The 18,723-nt window shown below is 61.1% G+C and overlaps 1 protein-coding gene across 2 annotated transcripts in view; it reads left to right on the forward strand.

Annotated features, from left to right (window-relative positions):
- The window catches only part of LOC111145563 (ArfGAP with dual PH domains 1), a 49,012-nt gene extending 30,359 nt beyond the window's left edge, over positions 1-18,653 (forward strand). The window contains exons 4-11 of one of the 2 annotated variants that reach the window (XM_022500496.1): positions 3,716-3,798; positions 10,092-10,204; positions 10,792-10,938; positions 16,704-16,787; positions 16,969-17,031; positions 17,573-17,644; positions 17,831-18,059; positions 18,141-18,653. In XM_022500496.1, the coding sequence (XP_022356204.1) occupies positions 3,716-3,798; positions 10,092-10,204; positions 10,792-10,938; positions 16,704-16,787; positions 16,969-17,031; positions 17,573-17,644; positions 17,831-18,059; positions 18,141-18,169 (820 nt within the window). In that variant the 3' untranslated portion in view covers positions 18,170-18,653. Of the gene's footprint in view, positions 1-3,715; positions 3,799-10,091; positions 10,205-10,791; positions 10,939-16,703; positions 16,788-16,968; positions 17,366-17,572; positions 17,645-17,830; positions 18,060-18,140 lie in introns of those variants that run through there. The other variant, XM_022500497.1, reaches the window with a different exon arrangement.
- Positions 18,654-18,723: the final 70 nt, after the last annotated feature.

The raw sequence follows: 18,723 nt of genomic DNA on the forward strand, positions 1-18,723 counted from the left end.
GCGCGTGGTAGCCGACACTCCGAGCTCAGTGTGGGGTGCCCTGTGTGGTGGGAGGTGTCATTTGAATGCCTCTGTGCAGCCCCCCCCCCAAAAGGGCACTGTTGGAACAGGGGTCTGCAGCGGGCTCCAGGGAGGCCCCCTGGGGGTCCTGAGGACAGAACCATGGGATGTGTGCCCTTCCCCCACCTCCCATCTGGGGCTTGGAGCCCACGGGTGAGAAGGCTGGGGGACAAGGTCATGTTTGTGTCAGGCAGTGACTCAGAGGCGGGGACCTGGGCCCCCTTCCTGTGTTCGCCCCACTGCCCTCGGGTTCAGCTCTGGCGTTGCGGGAAGAAAGTCAGCAGGGCGCCTCTCGGTTTTGCTTCTGCGGCGAGCCCGGCCCCCCTGCTTTCCGCGCAGGGCCCTGGGGGAAGGCTGGAGCCCCCGGCGGGCAGGGCTCCCAGCTGGACGGGCCTCTGTGCCGGCTTCCTGGGGCCGGGGGGACGAGAGCCCAGCTAGGCCGGCTCGCACAACAGAAATGCACCGTCTCACCTCCTGGGGGCCAGTGGTCCAGGTGTGCGGTGCTCTAAGCCCAGGAGGGGACTCAGGCGACGCGCCCCACTTGGCTGTCCCGTGTCGGTTCAGACCCTCTCTCTGGGGTCGCCCCCATTTTCTGGCCTGACACACTGCAACTCGTCAATCCACAACCGTCTTCCTTCCAAACGGACCCATCTGCAAGGGGCTGGGGGTTAGGACTCCAACATAGTTTAGAGATCGGTGGATGCAGTTCAACACATAACGGCCTCAGAAATCCGGCGGATGAAATGATAGGTCTGGGTTCGCCTTGGAGTGTTCAGAGGGCGGGGCGCAGCGGGTGGGGCATGGCCGGCGGGGCCGTGGGCTCACCAGGTGGGGAGGGTGTATGGTCAGTTTCCCCGCGGTACAAAGGAAGGGAAAGACACTACCGGGATGAGCTATCCACCCTGTGGAAGGGGAGACCGAGGCACCAAGGGCAGTGACCTCCCCAGGAGGGAAGGCCCAGGCCTGGGACTTTGGGCAGAGTGTCCTAGAGCATGGGACTCAGAGGCTGATGGAACCGGGGGCAGGAGGGCAGTCAGGAATGGCGGTCAGACGCCCGCACCCGGCACCATAGCCAATAAACAGCCACGTTTTTGTAGGGGTCCTGCTGCAGCTTCGGGGGGTCGGGGGGACGGAAGGGTCTGCTGCCTGCCTGGCGCTGGGGGCACCCCCAACGGGCTGTGTGAATGTGGGAGGTGGGCTCTGGGCGTCAGAGCAGGGCAACTCCACGGCGGGGCAGGGTTGGGGGTCACTACACACAGGGGCGGTGGTCACCTCACTCAGCTGGCCGCCCCCTGCCCTCCCAGCTCCAGGCTACCTGTCCAGCCCACATCCCAGCTCCGCAGCTGCTCTGGGTTCAGGGGACCCATGCTGACCCCAAGACCCTGGCGGGGAGGCAGTGAAGGCTGTTCCCCCTAAGCTCCCAAGAGCACAGGGTGGGTCTCAGGTTCAAGAGCAGCGTCCGCTGGGGCTCTGGGGCTCCCTTGTCATGAGGCTTGGTGGAGAGTGGGAACCCCCTTTGATGCTGGTTTTCCCTGGTGGAGGAGGTAGGGCCAGATGGCTTCAGGGGGTCACCCTGGCCATGTCGGGGCCCCTGGTGACTGAGAGGTTCGGAATCGGTGTGCCGAGCAGGGTGGGAACTCCCCCCTGGTGGCTGCTGCCCGGGCTCCCTCCTACTGTGGCTGAGAGCCTCTGTGCCAGGCTCGGGCAGGGCCTCGGGGACTGGCGTCCATGCAGAGGCACTGGCCTGGGCCCTTGTGGGTGCCCTGCGTGACAGGGTGTGGACAAGGCCACGGAAGGGCCGTTAGCTGTTTGCATCCCACTGACATGCCAGGACTTGGCTCGCACACGTGTCTGAGCAGCCGGGCATGTGGGTCCTGTGTTACGGAGAAGCAGGTGTGGGAGGGGAGCTCCCTCCCTGGGGTCCTCTAGCTAGACCCTGTCGGGAGTTGAATGGTGTCCCCCAATGGGCAGGTCAGGTCTGAACCGCAGGACCTATGAAGGGCCCTCATCTGGGACCAGGGTCTTTGCAGATGAATTAAAGGGCCTGGAATGAGGGCGTGCGGGTTTCAGGTGGCAGAGCTGTGATGGCGAGGGTCCTCAGAAGAGGAGGGAGGGGTGCTGGGACCCAGGGAGGGTCTGCTCAGAGATGGGCTGAGACTGAGGACCCCGGAGGAGGGCCTGGTTCTGCACCTGACCTGGGGCCTGGGGACCCAGGAGATGGTAAATCCCAGGAGAGGGGCTCAGGAGGCGGCTTTCAGAGGCCCCTGGGAGCGCCGGTTGCCGATGGCCCCAGGACCATGTGCACGCCCACAGAGCTGGGCCCCCAGAGCCTGATTTGGCCGCACGGGCCCCGCATGAGGCCTGAGGTGGCCCGTGTGCTGCATTCTGTGTGCCTGCCTGGGTGGGAACAGGGGCCGTGCTGGGGTCCCAGACACACCTGGGTGTGCATGGTTCAGAGCCGGAGGACCCCTGAGGGCTTGAGCGATCTCTGTCGTGATGCCTGCCAAGCTGACATGACTGGGATGTAGGAACGACGGCCAAGACCGCTGTCTGGGGACGGGAAGGGTTGGCACAGCTGTGAGAGTTGGAAATGGGGGCCCGGGGGCTGCCGGTGGTGCTGAGCTGGGGATCAGTGAGGGTCTCGTCAGCACCAAAAGAGCCCAAGGCAGGGGGGCCACGGAGGGCTCTGAGTGGCTCCAGAGAGCAGACCATGGGGGTGGCCCGGGTCAGGGTGGCGGCAGGGATGGGACACCGAGCCCGAGCCCTGGGGTCTGCCAAGGTACAGGGTGTAGAGCATGAGGAGCTGGAGCCCAGGGGTCCATGGAGGGGCCGGGGTGGGGGCCAGGGCACAGCGGTCCTCCTCTGCAGCCACTGTATCCTACCTGAGGGATACAGCCTGAGGGAGGCCTGGGGCGGGGACTGCAGGGGACTGAGCTGCAGGAAGACATGGGCACGATGGGCGAGTGCCACAGCGAGGGTGAACCGCAGATGACGCTCTGTGCGCCAGCTGGTCACAGAAGGCCACACCTGCGGCCACACAGCCCCGCCCACACGGCAGGGGCCCGTGTACTCTCCTGGGTGATTGTGGGACCACCTTGGGAGGGACTGTGAAGCTCTGTATTTGACGCCTTCAGTGACTGCATTCGCTCATATGTGAATTAGGACTTTATAAATTTTTTTAGCAGTCGCTACACCCAACATGGGGCTTGAACTCCCAACCCCGAGATCAGGAGCTGCTCACAGCAGCGACTGAGCCCCCAGGCGCCCCTAGAGCTGATGTGTTTTCAAAGATTTATCTGTTTACTTTAGCATGTGAGCCGGGGGAGGGGCAGAGAGAGCAGCTCATGCAGACTCCCTGCTGAGCTAGAGCCCCACGCAGGCCTCCATCCTGTGACCCTGAGATCGTGATCTGAGCTGAAATCGAGTCAGATGCCCAACTGACTGAGCCCCCCAGGCACCCCAGGGCTGACTTTTTTTTTTAAGGAGAGCTTTTAGTAGTAAAACTATTTGATTGGCAAACAATTTTAAACATGAAAGCTGGCGGCCCTTCAGCTCCCCCTTCCGGAGGTGGTGGACACGCATGTTGCCCACGGGACGCCAGCAGCCTCCAGGAGCCCTGAGGTCCAGCCCAGCATGACGCTCTCTCTCCTCCCAGACTCCTGCGCGAGCAGTGGATCCGGGCCAAGTACGAGCGGCAAGAGTTCACCCACCCGGACAAGCAGGAGCCCTACTCCGCAGGTGAGGCCCGGCACTCTGTGCCCCTGGTCTCTGTGCCTCTCCCTCTGGCCCTGCCTGTCTGTCCCTGTCCCTGGGTCTCTGTCTCTCTCTGTCTCTGCCTGTCCTTCTGTCCCTGTTTCTGTGTATCTCTCTGTCCTTGTCTTTGTTCCTGTCTCTTTGTGTCTCTGTATTTCTGTTCCTCTCTTTTCCTCGGTCCCTGTCTTTGTCTGTGTTTCTGTCCCTGTGTCTCTCTCTGTTCCTCTCTGTCTCTGTCCCTGTCTCGGTCCTGGTACTGCCAGACTCATTTGAAGTCTGGAGGACGGGCTAATTGGTCCGGGCCCGTGTCTGGTCCTTCTCACACCAAGCTGGGTGGCCTGGTGCTCAGGTCCCACAGCCCTCAGCAGCCCAGCTCAGACGGGGCAGGTGCCACGGGGATGGCAGGCTGCACTGGGCACCCTGGCTGGTTGGGGAGGTGGCCCTGTGCTGGGCTGTGTGCAGGGGGAGCAGAAGCTGGTGGGAGGGCCTGGGCCCAGGTGGTACGGAGTGGGCGCGCCATGGGGTCCAGTCATGGAGGCTGGGAGGTGTGATGTGGGCCTGCCTCTGGTCCTGGAGCTGCCCTCTCGGGAAGAAGCAGGGTCTGGGTTCCAGAAGTGGGGGGTGCGCACAGGGCAGCAGCACCGACAGACCTCTCCCCTGCATGATTGGGTCCGTTCCAGGTGCGAGGGCCTGTGAGGGCCAGGTGTCCCCCTCAGCCTCCTGCCTCCAGAGCTCTGGAGGTGGTACTGACCCCATGACCAGCTGGGGTCCTTCCTGCCTCACTGTCCTGGGTCTCCCAGTAGAAGGCATTCCTCTAAGCTCCTGGTGCCATCAGCTACTGTTCCTCTCGGGCAGCGGTGAGACGTCAGGCTGGGGACAGAGGGGACTGCAGGAGGGACATGGTGGTAGGCCCTGAGCCAGGGGCTCGGAGCCGTGGCTTTTCTGTCAGCCCCTCCCTCCCTCCGGGGCTCCATCCCACCTGCTACCACCCAGATCTGCAGCAAGCCACCATCCTGTGGGGAGGTGCCCCGCAGGCCCCAAACGGCTGCTCATGGCAGAAGCCTCCCTGGTGCCCCCCACGTGCCCTCCTGGGGCCCCACACCCCACAGCCTCTGAGGCCTGGCCAGGTGCGTCCAGACCCAAAGCCTGTGCAGCCCAGGGGTGGAAGGGGGCAGGCCCCCAGCCCCACGGAGCTCCCTGCCGCCAGCCCCAGTCCGGCGGAGGGGAGGAGCAGGAAACCCCCGAGGCTCCCTGACCCTGCGGTGCCTCTTTGCGGGCTCCCCCGCAACCCAGCCCTGGGAGAAGCACCAGGGGATTCCTGTGGGCACTTGCTACCGTCAGAGCCCTGTCCCAGGCCGGGGCAGGACATGCCCACCTGGCCCCACAAGTAGGCCCGCCCCCTCCCACGAGGAGGAAGGGAGATGGCCTCAGGAATGGCCCCTGCCCTGGGAGCCATGGGAGGCCCATGGCTTGGAGAGGCCTCGGGGACCTGCAGGGGGCATGGTGGGCGTGGGCTATGCCACCCACAACTTGTCCCGCTGGGCCTCCCGGGAGCAAGGGCTCCAGGCACCAGAGCTGGATGCGAGGGCAACAAGACGGGTCACAGAGGAAAGGCTGTGAGCTCTGCCCGTGGCAGGCGTGGGCCAGGGAGGGAGGAGGGCTCAGCCCTTCTGACAGAAGAGCGAGGTCCACAGTCCAAGGAAGAAATGGGGGGAGCGGGGCCATCAGCGGGCGAAGGCCCCAGTGGGGCAGGTGTGGTCCGGACTGCGCCAGGCGCCAAAGTCCAAGGAAGCTGTGGGGGGGCTGGCGCGGAACGTGCTCATCTGGAAGCATCTTCCCCTGGACGTGCCCTGGGCTGGAGGAAAGGGCCCGGCTGGCCGAGAGCTGCCGGACCCGCCTCCCCTGGTGTGGACGGGGCGCCGGTGCCCGGACTGTAGCGTTCCTGCCCAAGACGCACAGTCTCGCCTTGGCCTTGAGACGCCACACAGACCCCACCGGAGGAACGCTGGGCAGAGTGACTGACCAGCAGTCCTCAGGGGCATCAAGGTTGAGAAGCGGCCGGCGTGTGTGCTCAGAGGCATCGTGGGGCAGGTGGGAGTGGGGATAGTAGTGTCATCCGGGGTGACCGCCCGGCTTGGGGCCCTGCCGTGGCTCCTCTCAGGTCGTGCGCATCAGAGCGCCGACAGGGCAGGCATCAGCTGGTGTCAGGGAGCGAGGGCCATGGGGAGGCTGCAGGGCCCGGGGCTCCAGGGGGCACCAGCCTGGTGCACCCCGCCCTCGGCCAAGGTCGCGGGTGTGTGGAGAGAAGGGCCCCCCCCGCCCTGACCCAGCTCAAGGGGTGACCCTGGAGACAGCTGCTCCTGGCTCCCTCCCCACACTGCCCCGCCTTGATCCACAGCCTCAGTGGCGGCCTTTCACAGACCAGACAATGCCCCCTGTTGTCCCGAGGGCCAGGCCGCCTAGGCCGCCCCCAGTCACCAACAGACACAGCATTTCCTGCCGAGGTTTCGGACCCCCTCCCCCTGCCTCCTGTCTGTGCAAAGCCGGGCTGGTCCCAGAGCTGCCTCCCTGCCCTGCCTTTGTCCTGAGTGTCTCCAGGGTGGGGGTGGGCAGAGAGCCTCAGAGGGCTGCGGAGCCAGGGCTCTCTGAGGGACAGAGCCCGCCCCCCCCCGTGCCTCAGTTTCCCCTTCGGGGTCATCGTTGGAAGCACTGATGTCAGTTGTGGGGTGCCCATTGTCCCTGAGGCGTCCCTCGGGTGGCTGGGGCAGGTCTCGTCAAGGGAAGGTGCTGTGGGGTTCAGCCAGATGTGCTTCCCCGCCCTCCCCAACTGGATTTGCTGTTGGCCACTTCCTGGCAGTGTCTTCTGCGTGGGGACCGGGTTTGGGGCACATGGACTTGGCCCATGCTGGGCCCCTGTGTCAGCCTCTCAGGGAACAGAACCTATAGGCCTGAAACTAGGTCCTGGTGCTTCTGGGGAGGTGATCAAGGTGGGCCTCAGTTTCCCTGGTGTCTCCCCAGGTCCTGGCTCTACGCCCAGAGGACACCTTTCAACCCAGCATCCCCTGGCAGAAGCCGCATAGCATGGGGGCCCGTCTCTTGCCCTGGGAGGGCGACCCATGGTGTGAGCCACCCAGGGAGCCCTCCTGCCCCGCAGAGCAAGGCCACGTGTCCCTGCTCCAGTGAAGAGATCAGTGTATAACTTGTTCATGTAAGGGACAGGCCACGTATGAGCTCTGTCCCACGTGTGGGGGATGGGTGCGCGAGCCGTGACCGAGGCAGGTGTTGTCAGCTGCCGCAGCCCCTGAGCGGCTCCGTGCCTGAGTCCTGCCTCTGCTGGTGCTGTTCCATGGAGCCAGCTGCAGGCGACATGGGCCGCTGTGCCGTCCCCGTGGCTCCATGCGGGGTCGGAGGGTTGCATTGTGGATGAGGACCGCAGCTGTGGGTCGCGTCCGGTTCGAGGCCACTCGGGACACAGGCTTCCACATGAACGTGGGTTTCTGGGTCGTGTGTGAAGCACGTGGCAGTTCCTCGTTGATTGAGACGGGGTCTCGGAGCGACCCCATTGTCCTGCCGGGCCTCCGGTGAAGGGAGCCCCGTGCCTGTGTGTGTGCCTATACCTGGGGCGGGCTGTTTCGTGGCAGGGTTTGGCCATTTCTGGGGGAACAGTGGTCTCCGGTCCCCACGGATGGTGCTGAGGTTCCTTGTGCTTCCTCCAGGTGCTCCTCAGGTGGGCTTCCAGGAGGAGGCAGCCAGGGAGGCCCCAGGGAGCAGGGCGGCCCTCCCAGCTCCCAAGCAGGTGGGCCTGGCATGCGGTGGGTGCTGGCTTGTGGTAAGGCCCAGCGTGTAGTAGGCGTGGCACACCGTAGGTGCTCAGCGAGTGCGGAGTGAAGCATCTGACCTCTGCCCCGGACTGGCCGTTCCTTCGGGAGGAAAGGAAATGGCCCAGCTGCAGGCCTACGTGTCAGGGGGCACCGCTGGGTCCTGTCCAGTGTGGGCTGCTGGGGGAGACCCCTCTGGCAGGGGTGCGGTCGGCAGGGGCGTGCGGGAGGGGGGCAGCACGAAGACCCTGAGGCTGTGTAAATGACAGCATGGAGCCCTAGAGTCCGCAGGGGCCCCCCGGTGTGACAGGCAGGCCGCTGGCTCGGGCGGAGGGCCAAACGGGCGTCCCTTGGATGGGGCCAAGTCAGGGACCCTGGCCAGCGCCTTTTTGAAAATATTGCTGCCGCTGTCGCAGTGCCTGAAATTAGGCCTCCTGGCGGCTGGCTGGCGGGCAGCACACGGCCCAGGAGCCAGACACACTTGGGGCCAGCACTTCCCTCCACCCGTGGCTTCCAGCCCAGCCTTTGCCAGTGGGAGTGTGGGGTGGCCGGCTGTGCTGTGTCCCCACCGCTGGCCCACTGCCTGTCAGGGCCTGAGACGCTGCTGCCACCTGCTGGGCCTGGCAGGCAAGGCGGGCGGCCGCTGGGGTGGGGGTGGCTGGGCAAGGGGGCCTGTGGGCCAGGAGTCCCAGCCAGTGCCGAAGGTCAGTGCTGGCTAGCAAGGTGACCTTGGACCAGGACCTCGCAGCTCTGTGCCTCAGTTTCCCCTCCTGTACAAGGAGGATGCCGACTTGGAAGTTCTTCTGGGGCCACCGGGGCTCACGTGCTTGGCCAGGGCCTTGCCCTGGGCACCGTTCAGAGGTGCTGGCGGGCCCCTCCTTGCAGGTGTCAGGGCTCCGGCCGCTGTGCAGAAGCTGCCCGTGAGTGCTCCCTTGTGTCCATGGCGAGGCCAACCTGCAGGCCAGTGGACTTGGGCTTCAGCCTGGGCAGACTGCTCATGTGCTCGTTCAGGGTAGGCCCCATGTGGGCCTGGGGACCCGGTGGTGGCCCTGCTCCCTGTGCACACAGCGGGGCTGTGCCTGCTGCTGCTGCTGTACGCAGGGGGCCCAGGGGTCCAGGCTCCTCTGGGTTGGGAGGGGACAGGCCCCATCTGGTGCTGTCCCACGACAGACTGAGAGGCACCAGCTGGCCCCTCCCCGATGCCAGGCTGCCGCCTTTTTATGGCCGCATGTCTCGGGAACCGAGAAAATAGCTCCTTGTGTCTGTGGTGTCGGGGGGGCGCTGCCAGGGCTGCAGGCGCGGGGCATGGATCTGGGCCTCGAGGGGGCGTCCGGCACGTGAGCTGGCTGCGGCTGTCAGGGTCTGGGCTCAGTGCCCCGGGCTGCGTGGCCTGCACCAGCGCGGACCGCCCATCGGGTCTAGCCGCCGCCTCCCACTGTGGGCTGGCCTCGGTGGGCGCCGCACAGCACTGGGAGCCCCTGTGATGGTTGGACGGGTTCCCCGGGGTGGGGGGCGCCCTGAAACCCAGGTATGACTGCTGGGTGGTCTGTATGGGAACCACAGACCCCGCCTGTGACCTGCGAGGCCCCGAGGAACACACCCAAGGAACGTGGGTGTCCGCAGAGCTTTCGTCCTGGCGGGCACGGTTGAGCTTGGAGTGCGGCAGCCGCCTCTCCCACCCCAGCCCTGTGGAGGGACAGTGTGGGGACACACAGGTCAAGCTCTTTGGGCACAAGGTACTGGAATGGGCGTCACCGACAGGAGCGTGATGGGAGGAAGTCATGGTGGCACGGCAGCAGTAATCCCTCTGACGGCTGTAGGAACAGCAGGCCACAGGGCTCGTGCCTCCAACCCGCAGCCTGACTGGTGCATCTGAGCTCAGAGCCCCACAGAGTCACGGGCTAGGCAGAGCCGGCTGCTCCCCACACCTCTGGTTTCCATGCTCCCTTCTCCTTCCCCCTCCCAAGTGCGAGGACCCCTGTGATGACCTTGGCCCCCCACCCCCAGACAGTGCAGGACGCTTGCCTGTCCCCAGACCCATATGTGAATCCTATCCCTGTGCTGTCCTGAGGACTTGGCTGTGGGCACCTTAGTCTGCTCCGCACCCACCCTGGCTGGCCACACAGGTGCACCTCACACGTTCGCTGTGGGCCTGCACACAGGGCAGCACACCGCACCCCGTCCCGTATTTGTTACGTCTCCAGAACCCGTATTTGTTACGCCTCCAGAAAGAAGGAAGACACCCCGAGCGGTGGGGGGCAGCTGTAGGAGCAGAGGTGGCCTCGGGTCCTAGCGCCGTGAATGCATCCGGCCTGCGCCCGCCAGGCTTCGCAGCCCTGAGGCCGACGGGTCTGGCCAGCTGGCTGGAGCCCTCCCGCCCACACCCTCTGTGTGGGTCAGGACAACAGCCTCCACTCTGGTCCACTCTGACCCTCTGACCCACGCCCGGTCTCTCCGCAGGATACCGAGAAGGCTTTCTCTGGAAGCGGGGCCGGGACAACGGGCAGTTTTTAAGCCGGAAGTTTGTGCTGACGGAACGGGAAGGCTCGTTGAAGTATTTCAACAGAAATGATGTGAGCGCAGCACAGAGCCTGAGTGGCTGAATGTTGTCCCCAACTGCCCTCAAGCAGTGCCTGGCCTGGAGTGGCTGCCCCCTCCCGTGGGGACCCATCTGTCCACCCCTTGGCCACAGTTGCTCCCTAGGGCCGGGTTTGGTTTGGTAATGCTGGGACTCCCGGGCCTGAGAGGGTCATCCAGGCAGTGAGGGGGAAAGGGCAGGTGGGCTCCGAAGGCCCTGTGACTGGCCAGGCCCTGCCCCACACAGACCAGCTCCAGGTCAGGACATCCCCAGTGACAGAGGCAGAGGGCATCCGCAGGACAGTCTGCCAGCCCCCCGGGTGGAGAGGAGAGCCGGGCTGGCAGGACAGGAGCGGGGTGGGGGGCCACACCAGACAGAGGAGTAGTGTGCTGAAGGGGAGAGGAGCAGTCTGCCTAGGAGTTGAACATCCCCCTTCCTCGTCCCTGGGGAGGGCGATGCTGTTACCCTAGACCTACAGATCAGGAAGCCAGGCCCAGAGACGGTAAGTAACTTCCCCAAAGCCACACAGCACTGCCGGCACCCACAGGCCCACCTGGGGCTCAGGCACGGCCTTGCTTCCAGGCCAAGGAGCCTAAGGCTATCATGAAGATCGAGCATCTGAACGCCACCTTCCAGCCCGCCAAGATCGGCCACCCCCACGGCTTGCAGGTCACCTACCTGAAGGACAACAGTACCCGTAACATCTTTGTCTACCACGAGGACGGGAAGGTGGGTGCCCGGGCTGCTTGGTGGGGGCAGGAAGCTGGAGTGCCCCACCCTGCCCTCCTCTGCCGGGGAGCGGACTTGGAGCCCTCGGGGGAGAAGGCAACAGGCTGGGGCCACGTGTGCCGTGTCCTGCTCTGTGGCCGACACACCCGCCTCCCTCCCAGATGCTCTGCAGGGCGAGGGGGCCAGGAGTCCCCCGCCAACCCCGCCAGATCTGTCTATTCGGCACGGGAGGCCCCTCCTCCTCATCACTCGGTTTTCCATTTTTACCTCCGCAACACGGCCCGTGGGTTAAAGGGCGAAATGTGTCTGCGACATTTTAGAGACAGGGTCTGGCAGTCTTTCTTCATGTGTACAAATAACCTAAAACTCATCATTGTCATGACGTTCAAGCATTATGGGTCTGGGCACATTCATCGTGTAGCTGTTCCCCCACCAGCTCCAGAATGTTCTATCCTGTCCCCGTGACGCACGGATCCCTGCCTGCTCCCCCAGCCCAGGCCCCGCCGTCCACTCTGTGTCTAGTCAGCCTGACGACTCCGGGTCCTCGTATGCTTGGGGCCCCCGGGTGTGTCCTGTCTGGCTGGGGTCCTCGGGGCTCGTCCCCACAGGGCAGGGGTCTGGCTGCTCTGAGGCTGAGCGATCTGTCGTGTGCACGCAGAACAGAGTCTGCTGGCTGCTCCTGCTCCCACCTGGTGGTTTCCTGAAGGCTGCTATGAACTTGGGCTACGACACCTCTGAGCCCCTACGTTCAATTCCTGTGATTATGTGGCCAGAGGTGAAATTGTGGGATCACTTGGCGATGGTTTTTTATTTATTTAAGATTTTATTTATTTATTTGACAGAGATCACAAGTAGGCAGAGAGGCAGGCAGAGAGAGAGGGGGAAGCAGGCTCCCCGCTGAACATGGAGCCCGATGTGGGGCTCGATCCCAGAACCCTGGGATCATGACCTGAGCTGAAGGCAGAGGCTTTAACCCACTGAGCCCCCCAGGCGCCCCGGCGATGGTTTAATATTTGGAGGACCCTCCCCACTGCAGGCCACGACGGCTCTCGTGTTTCCACGTCCTCCAACTCCCGTTTCCGGCTTCGGGCAGCCACCATGGTGTGAACTGCTTTCGTCTGCGCTTCCCTGATGAGACGCGAGCACCCCCTGCACGTCCCGCTCGGCCGTCTGCTCAACTCCACAGCAGGGTTTGTCCGGGTCCCGTTTGGCCCAGTTTGGATTTCCGTTGTTCGCTTCTGGCGTCGAGCTGTAGGGCTTCTGTTTTCTGGATATTGGGCCTGTATCAGATCTGTGCCCTGAAAACGTTTTCTCCCAAACTGGGGCTTGCATTTCACTCTGTGGATAGTGTCCCCTGAAGCACAAATTTTTTTTATTTTTCATGAAGTCCAATTTGTCTTTTTCTTTTGTCGCCTATGCCTGTGGTATCAGACCAACAAAATCCTTGCCATATCTGACGTCATGAATCTCTTGCCTCGTTTTCTTCTAAGATTTCTATGGTTGGGTTCTATGTTTAGGACCTTGATCCACTGAGTTAAATTTATTAAAGATTTTATTTATTTGAGCGAAAGAGAGAGAGCACAAGGGTGGGGAGGGGTGTTGGGGGGAGGGGGAAAGGGAGAAGCAGACTCCCCGCTGAGCAGGAAGCCAGACTTGGGGCTCGATCCCAGGACCCAGAGGTCATGACCTGAGCCACCCAGGCGCCCCCTCCACAGTTTTTTTTTTTTTTTTAAAGATTTTATTTAATTATTTGAGAGAGAGAGAGAGCATGAGAGGAGAGAGGTCAGTGGGAGAAGCAGACTCCCTGCTGAGCAGGGAGCCCGATGTGGGACTCGATCCTGGGACTCCAGAATCATGACCTGAGCTGAAGGCAGTTGCCTAACCAACTGAGCCAACCAGGTCCACAGTTTTTTAATACGTGATGTGAGGTTAAGAGTCCAACTTAATTTTTTTGCCCGTGGATATCCAGGTTTTCCAGCGCCGCTGCAAAGACTGTCCTTTCCTAGTTCGTGTTGATGCACTTTCTCAACAAATGAGACCGATTTCTGGGCGCTCTCTTCTACTGCACTGGCCCATGTCTGTCTTTATGCCGGTGCCGTAGTCACACTCTACTGTGACTTTGTTAAAAGTTCTTCCCGTTTTGTTCTTGTTTAGGATTACTTGGATACTTGGGTTCCCAGATATTCCATGTGCGTTTTGTCAAATATTTTATCAACTAAGATGATCGTGAGGTCCGTTTTTCCTTCATTCTGTTCATGTGGTGTACTGCCTTCTTCAGTTTCATGTGGAGAATCCCTTGAATTTTAGGACTAAATCTCACTTGGTCGTGGTATCTAGTCCCTCATATGCTGCTGAATTCTGTGAGTATCTCGTGGAGGATTTTCGCATCAGTGTTCACAAGGGATACTGGTCCGTGCGGTCTTGTATTTGTGTCGTGTCGGTCTCCAGGCTATGCTGGGCACAATACCAACACCATAACAGGGTGAGTTAGGAAGTGCTCCCTCCCCATCGACTGTTTCGGAAAAGTTTGGGAAGGACGGTGTTGGTCACTAAGGGTTTAGTAGAACTCACCAGGAAAGCCGTCAGGGCATGGCTGTTCTTTGTTGGGAAGTTTTGATGATGGATCCAGTCTCCTTACTGGTTCAGGGGCCCATTTAGATGGTCACTTCTTTGTGATTTGGTCCTGGTGGGTTTTCTGTTTCCAGGAACGTGTCCACTTCACCGAGGTGACCCTGTTGTTGGTGTACAGCTGTTCACAGCACGCTCTCCTACCTTTTCATTTCTGGTAGCAACGTCCCCAGCCTTGTGTCCGATTGTCGTGACTTGAGTCAATTTCTTAGTCCCTCCAGCTCAAGGTTTGCCGATTCACTGATCATCTTCTGTCTTGTGCCCTGTGTACGTGTGGCCTGCAGCTTTTTCTTCCTTGTTTGCTGGATTCCTGTTGTCTTCTGTGTTTAGTTTATGTGCAATGTTTGAATTCCCTCCTGATTTCCTTTTGTGTATCTTCTGTAGCTCTTTTCTTCCTGGTCGCCGTGGGGATTACATTTAACATCCTAAATTTATAATCTTCTAAATCGAATTTATAGTAGTTTAACTTCAGTAACGTGCAGAAACCCTGTCCCTGCACAGCTGTCTGCACAACCCCCTTTTGGTTGTCGGTGTCACAGTGTCTCATCTGTACACGCTGTTGCCCCAAGACAGAGTCGTTCTGTTAAATGCAGCATTTCCTTAGGTTTAAAGAAAGATTTGCAATTACAAACAATTTACAGTAATAGTAGCTTTTAATTCCTGCTTACTTTTTTTCCTTAGAGGTGCTAGTCTATTTTTTTAAAGATTTTGAGAGCAAGAGAGAGACAGGGACAGCATGAGCGGGGTAGAGAGGGGGAAACGTGCCTCTTCTTTGGCAGGGAGCCTGACATGGGAACTCGATCCCAGATCGTGACCTGAGCCAAAGGCACACACTTAACTAACCGAGCCACCCAGGTGCCCCCAAAGTCTTAGTCTTTTAAGTCACGCAAGGTAGGTATAAAGAAAGGTAGAGAACGCAAAGTCGTCACGAAACTTCCCTGAGCTCATTTCTCCACAGAGCTTCCAGTTACTACTGTCCCTCCTGTCATCCCTGTTCCTGGTCGTAGGGGAAAAGCGCTGCTCTTCCCTACAGCACGCGAGGGCAGCGGGAGGCCTCTCGTGTGGACACTTGTCCGTCTAACTCCTTTGGTTTCATTGTGAAGAGGTGTTGTACTTGTCAAATTCTTTCCTTTGCTTTTTCTGCACCTGTTGAGATGGCGTATGGTTTTTAAGTGTTTGTTGAGGCGACCGATCTCGCGGATTGGCTGGCAAATACTGAGCCATCCTTGGATCCCTGAAGAAACCTACTTGGGGTGAGCAGCCCTTTCAGTGTCCTGCTGGATTGGGTTTGCTAGAAGCTGCTGAGGGTCTCTGCATCTGTGTTCATCGGGGTACGGACCTGTTGCTCTTTTTTTCACTGTGCGTCTGGTTTGCTATCAGGGTAACACTGGCCTCACAGAATCTGGAAGCTTTCCTTCTATTTTTTTTTTTTTTTTTTTTTTTTTTTTTTTTTTTGCTATGGTTTGAGAATAGCTATTCACTCTTTAAGTGTTTGGTAAAATTCATTGGTGAAGCCATCCGGTCCTAGATTTTTGTGTGTTTTCAGTTCTTTGGTTACAGATTTCATTTTGTTGCTAGTAATCGGTATGTCGATTTTCTATTTCTTTCTGACCTGGTTTTGGAAGATTACATGTGGTATTAACAGCTTTTAGGTGAGACATGGCTGAAGGCACATGTGCCAATCTTCAGCTTTATCTAGAAGCCTCCACCCTCGTCATCTTTGGGACCCCGAGTCCAGGGTCCTTCTCTGTGTGGGGCATGATACTCTGCTGCTGTGCGTGCCCAGCAGCCTCCCCCACTGTTAGAGGGTTGTGGTATGGCACCTGCCTGGGCTGGGCCCCGTGCCTAGATACAGGTAAGCCCGTTTGCCATGGCTCTGCCCTCTGAGAGTGACTGCACAGTTCGCCAGTAGAGACAGGCAGGAGTCAGAGAATCCTACTTGTACTGAGGGCTGGGAACAGTGACTGTGCATAATGGGGGGCGGATCACAACCCAAGGGTGATGGCAGGTATTGGGATGGCATGTGCAGAGGCCCTGTGGCCAGATGGAACAGGACAGACCTGAGCAGCTGACAAGGCTGAGGCTGGCAAGAAAGGAAGGGCCTTTGGGCTGGGGAGAGCCCGTAGGGCCTGTAGCTGGGCTGTGGACTGTGTCTTTATTGGAGGAGCAGTGGTTTGCTGGGAAGTTGTCACGGCCGAAGTGGAACTTTCACTGACCTGTCCAGCTGCTGCAGTTTCAATGATCGGAGGGAGTCCCATGCTGGGGAGCAGGCAGGAGATGATGCCTCCTAAGCCCAGGAAAGGGACTAGAGAGTTCACTGATGACTGGAATGCGGTTGGATGTACCATGGGTGAAGAGGGCTGTGGGCAGGGCCCAGAGTGTACATCCTAGCCTGGATTGGGAACCGTGTGCACTAGGTGGGGAAGACAGCAATGGGGGCACACTGCAGGACAGGGCTGGTGAGGAGGTGTGGCCAGCTCCCGGGGGTCGGGGGGCATGCAGCAGGTGGGGGTGGCGGAGGAGGCATCATTTCCACTATGGTCTGGTGTGGGATGACCCCGCGAGCAGGAGTGGGCTCCGGAGCCCTAGAGGCGTGTGGGTGCTGGGTGGCTGGCAATGGCCATGTGTTGGCAGGGGAAGGAGGTATTGGGCTCACCCAAGTGGGGCTGACTCCAGCCTCTGGTCAGCGGGGGGTTCTGCACGGCAGCGGGAAAGGGAGGGGCTGCGGGTCCACCCCATCCAGCAAGGGGTTTGGCTCACACAGAGCAGCTCTCCTCCTCTTTCCTTTGGAGATGGGAGGCAGCAGCTCTGGGTGGATTTAAGAATAGATGAGCCTTGCTCTGGGCAACATCTTTGGTTTGTAAAAATAGCCCCACTGGAGAGAAGAACCACCCCATACCTGAAGCCGCATCAGGGCCTGGGGCCGGCTGGCTTGGACATCAGTCTCCCCCCGTTTGTCCCCTGCCCATCCCGAGCCGGTTGGCCCCATCATGGCCTGGCCCCTGTGTGGAGCCATCGCTGTCCACCCAGGCTGGCCCGGGGCCATCCCCCAGCAGGTCTGCCTCCTGTGTTCATGGCTGCCCTCGGCTGGCACACAGCGGGCAGCGCTCAGGGCCAACACCCGCTCTGACCCGCAGGAGATCGTGGACTGGTTCAACGCGCTCCGAGCCGCCCGCTTCCACTACCTGCAGGTGGCCTTCCCTGGGGCCAGTGATGCCGACGTGAGTGCTGGTGGCTTGTATCCGCTGGGGGCTGAGGGGCTGGCCAAGGGCCTCCACGTACCCCCTCCTTTCTTCTGGGGCATGTCAGCTCAGCAGCAGCGAGCCGGTGGGGAGGGTGCTGGGGACACACTGGGGGAGAGTGACCGGGAGGGCCCAGGCCTGAGCCTGTCTTCTGCCCTAGTTGGTACCGAAGCTCTCCCGGAACTACCTGAAGGAAGGCTACATGGAGAAAACGGGGCCCAAGGTGGGTCTGACCGGCTGGCCTGAGCCCCTCGGAGATCAGGGTCTCAGCTACCCAGGGCTAGGGTGGCCGTGGAGGGTCAGAGTGCCAGCAACAGCCCCAGGCAAGGACTTTGAACACATCACTTTGATGTGGATGGCCCTGGACCCCACAACCTTCTGTAAGCGGGGGCCCTGTGGACCCAGGACTGTGGGGCTCTGGGTCGGGCCGAGCCTGCCTCGTGCCTTTGCCCCCTTCCATCGGTCCCTAGAAGGGCAAACTCGGCCCCTTCCCTGCCACGTGGAGGTGTACACATGGTAGCCTCACAACCCAGATGGGCTCTAAGGACAGGAGACCGGTAAGGAGGAGGAACTGGTGTGGTGGGGAGGGGAGGGCATGTACCTGAGAGGAACAGCATGTGCAAAGGCCCTGGGTGCAGCTCCCTGGCAGAGCAGAACGCGGCACCACCCACAGAAAGCACAAATGAGCGAAGGATGAGTGAACGCATGTGGGGGTGCCCTGCCTCAGGCTGACCGGCGGGACCCCGGCACTCTCTGACCCACAGCAAACAGAAGGCTTCCGGAAGCGCTGGTTCACCATGGATGACCGGAGGCTCATGTACTTCAAAGACCCTCTGGTAAGGGGGTCAGGGAGGGTCTCGGCCCAGATCAGCTGGGGCCCTTGCAGGGTGGACATTTCCGCTCCTACAACACGGAGACCAGCTGTCGTCCGCTGGCTGCAGGCAGTGGGGATGGGTCTGGGCTTCCCCCACTAGGAGCACAGCTGCCCACTTGCCTAGGGGCTGCCTGGCCTCTGCCCACAGGATGCCTTTGCTCGCGGGGAAGTCTTCATCGGCAGCAGGGAGAGCGGCTACACGGTGCTGGACGGGCTACCGCCGTCCACCCAGGGCCACCACTGGCCCCACGGCATCACCATCGTCACGCCAGAGCGCAGGTTCCTGCTGGCCTGTGAGACAGAGATGGAGCAGCGGGCCTGGGTGGAGGCTTTCCGGAAGGTCGTGGACAGGCCGATGCTGCCCCAGGAATATGCAGGTGAGTGTGGGTGGGGTGGCAGGGACCGAGCCCAGCACCTCCTGGGTGGCTATGACCGGCTGGACGCCTGTCCTTTTCCAGTGGAAGCGCACTTCAAGCATAAACCCTAACGAGAGACGGTTCTGGAGGCCCGAGGGAACCGGACTTGTTGGAAGTGGCCCTCGAGGAGGCAGCGGCCAGACTGAGGGGCTGCCAGATGGAGGAACCAGCTTCGTGGCCCCGGCCCCAAGCGGCAGCCCTGGACATGGCCACGTGGGGCCTGAGCTTTAGCCACTGGGACCCTTTTCTCTGGAACCTCACTGCAGGCCGGCCCGACCTGCTCAGACCCCACCATGCTGCTGCCCACCGCTGTGACCCCTGCCACCCTCACCCCCCCCACACACTGAACCACCCTTCCTCTGAGGCCTGGGCCTGGCCTCCTGGCTCAGGGCAGCCCGGCAGCCCTTCCCTACCTGCCCTTGCCCCCTGCCCGCCTGAGCAGGACCCTGCCCCTGAGCAGGAGGCTAGGCTGTGGGGACAGCGGGTGGCCTGCATGCCTCCCCTCCCCCTCTTGCCCTTCCCCCAAGTCTCTGTCAACAAGTATTTATTGAGCTACCTGCTGTGTGTCGGTCGTGGGGTCCTGGGTGCTAGCATGGGGCACAGCATCGTTGTCCTCAACCAGCTG

The sequence above is a fragment of the Enhydra lutris genome, unplaced genomic scaffold (genome assembly GCF_002288905.1).
Source record: "Enhydra lutris kenyoni isolate GAN:26980312 unplaced genomic scaffold, ASM228890v2 scaffoldscaffold13, whole genome shotgun sequence".
NCBI classification, from domain to species: Eukaryota; Metazoa; Chordata; class Mammalia; order Carnivora; family Mustelidae; genus Enhydra; species Enhydra lutris.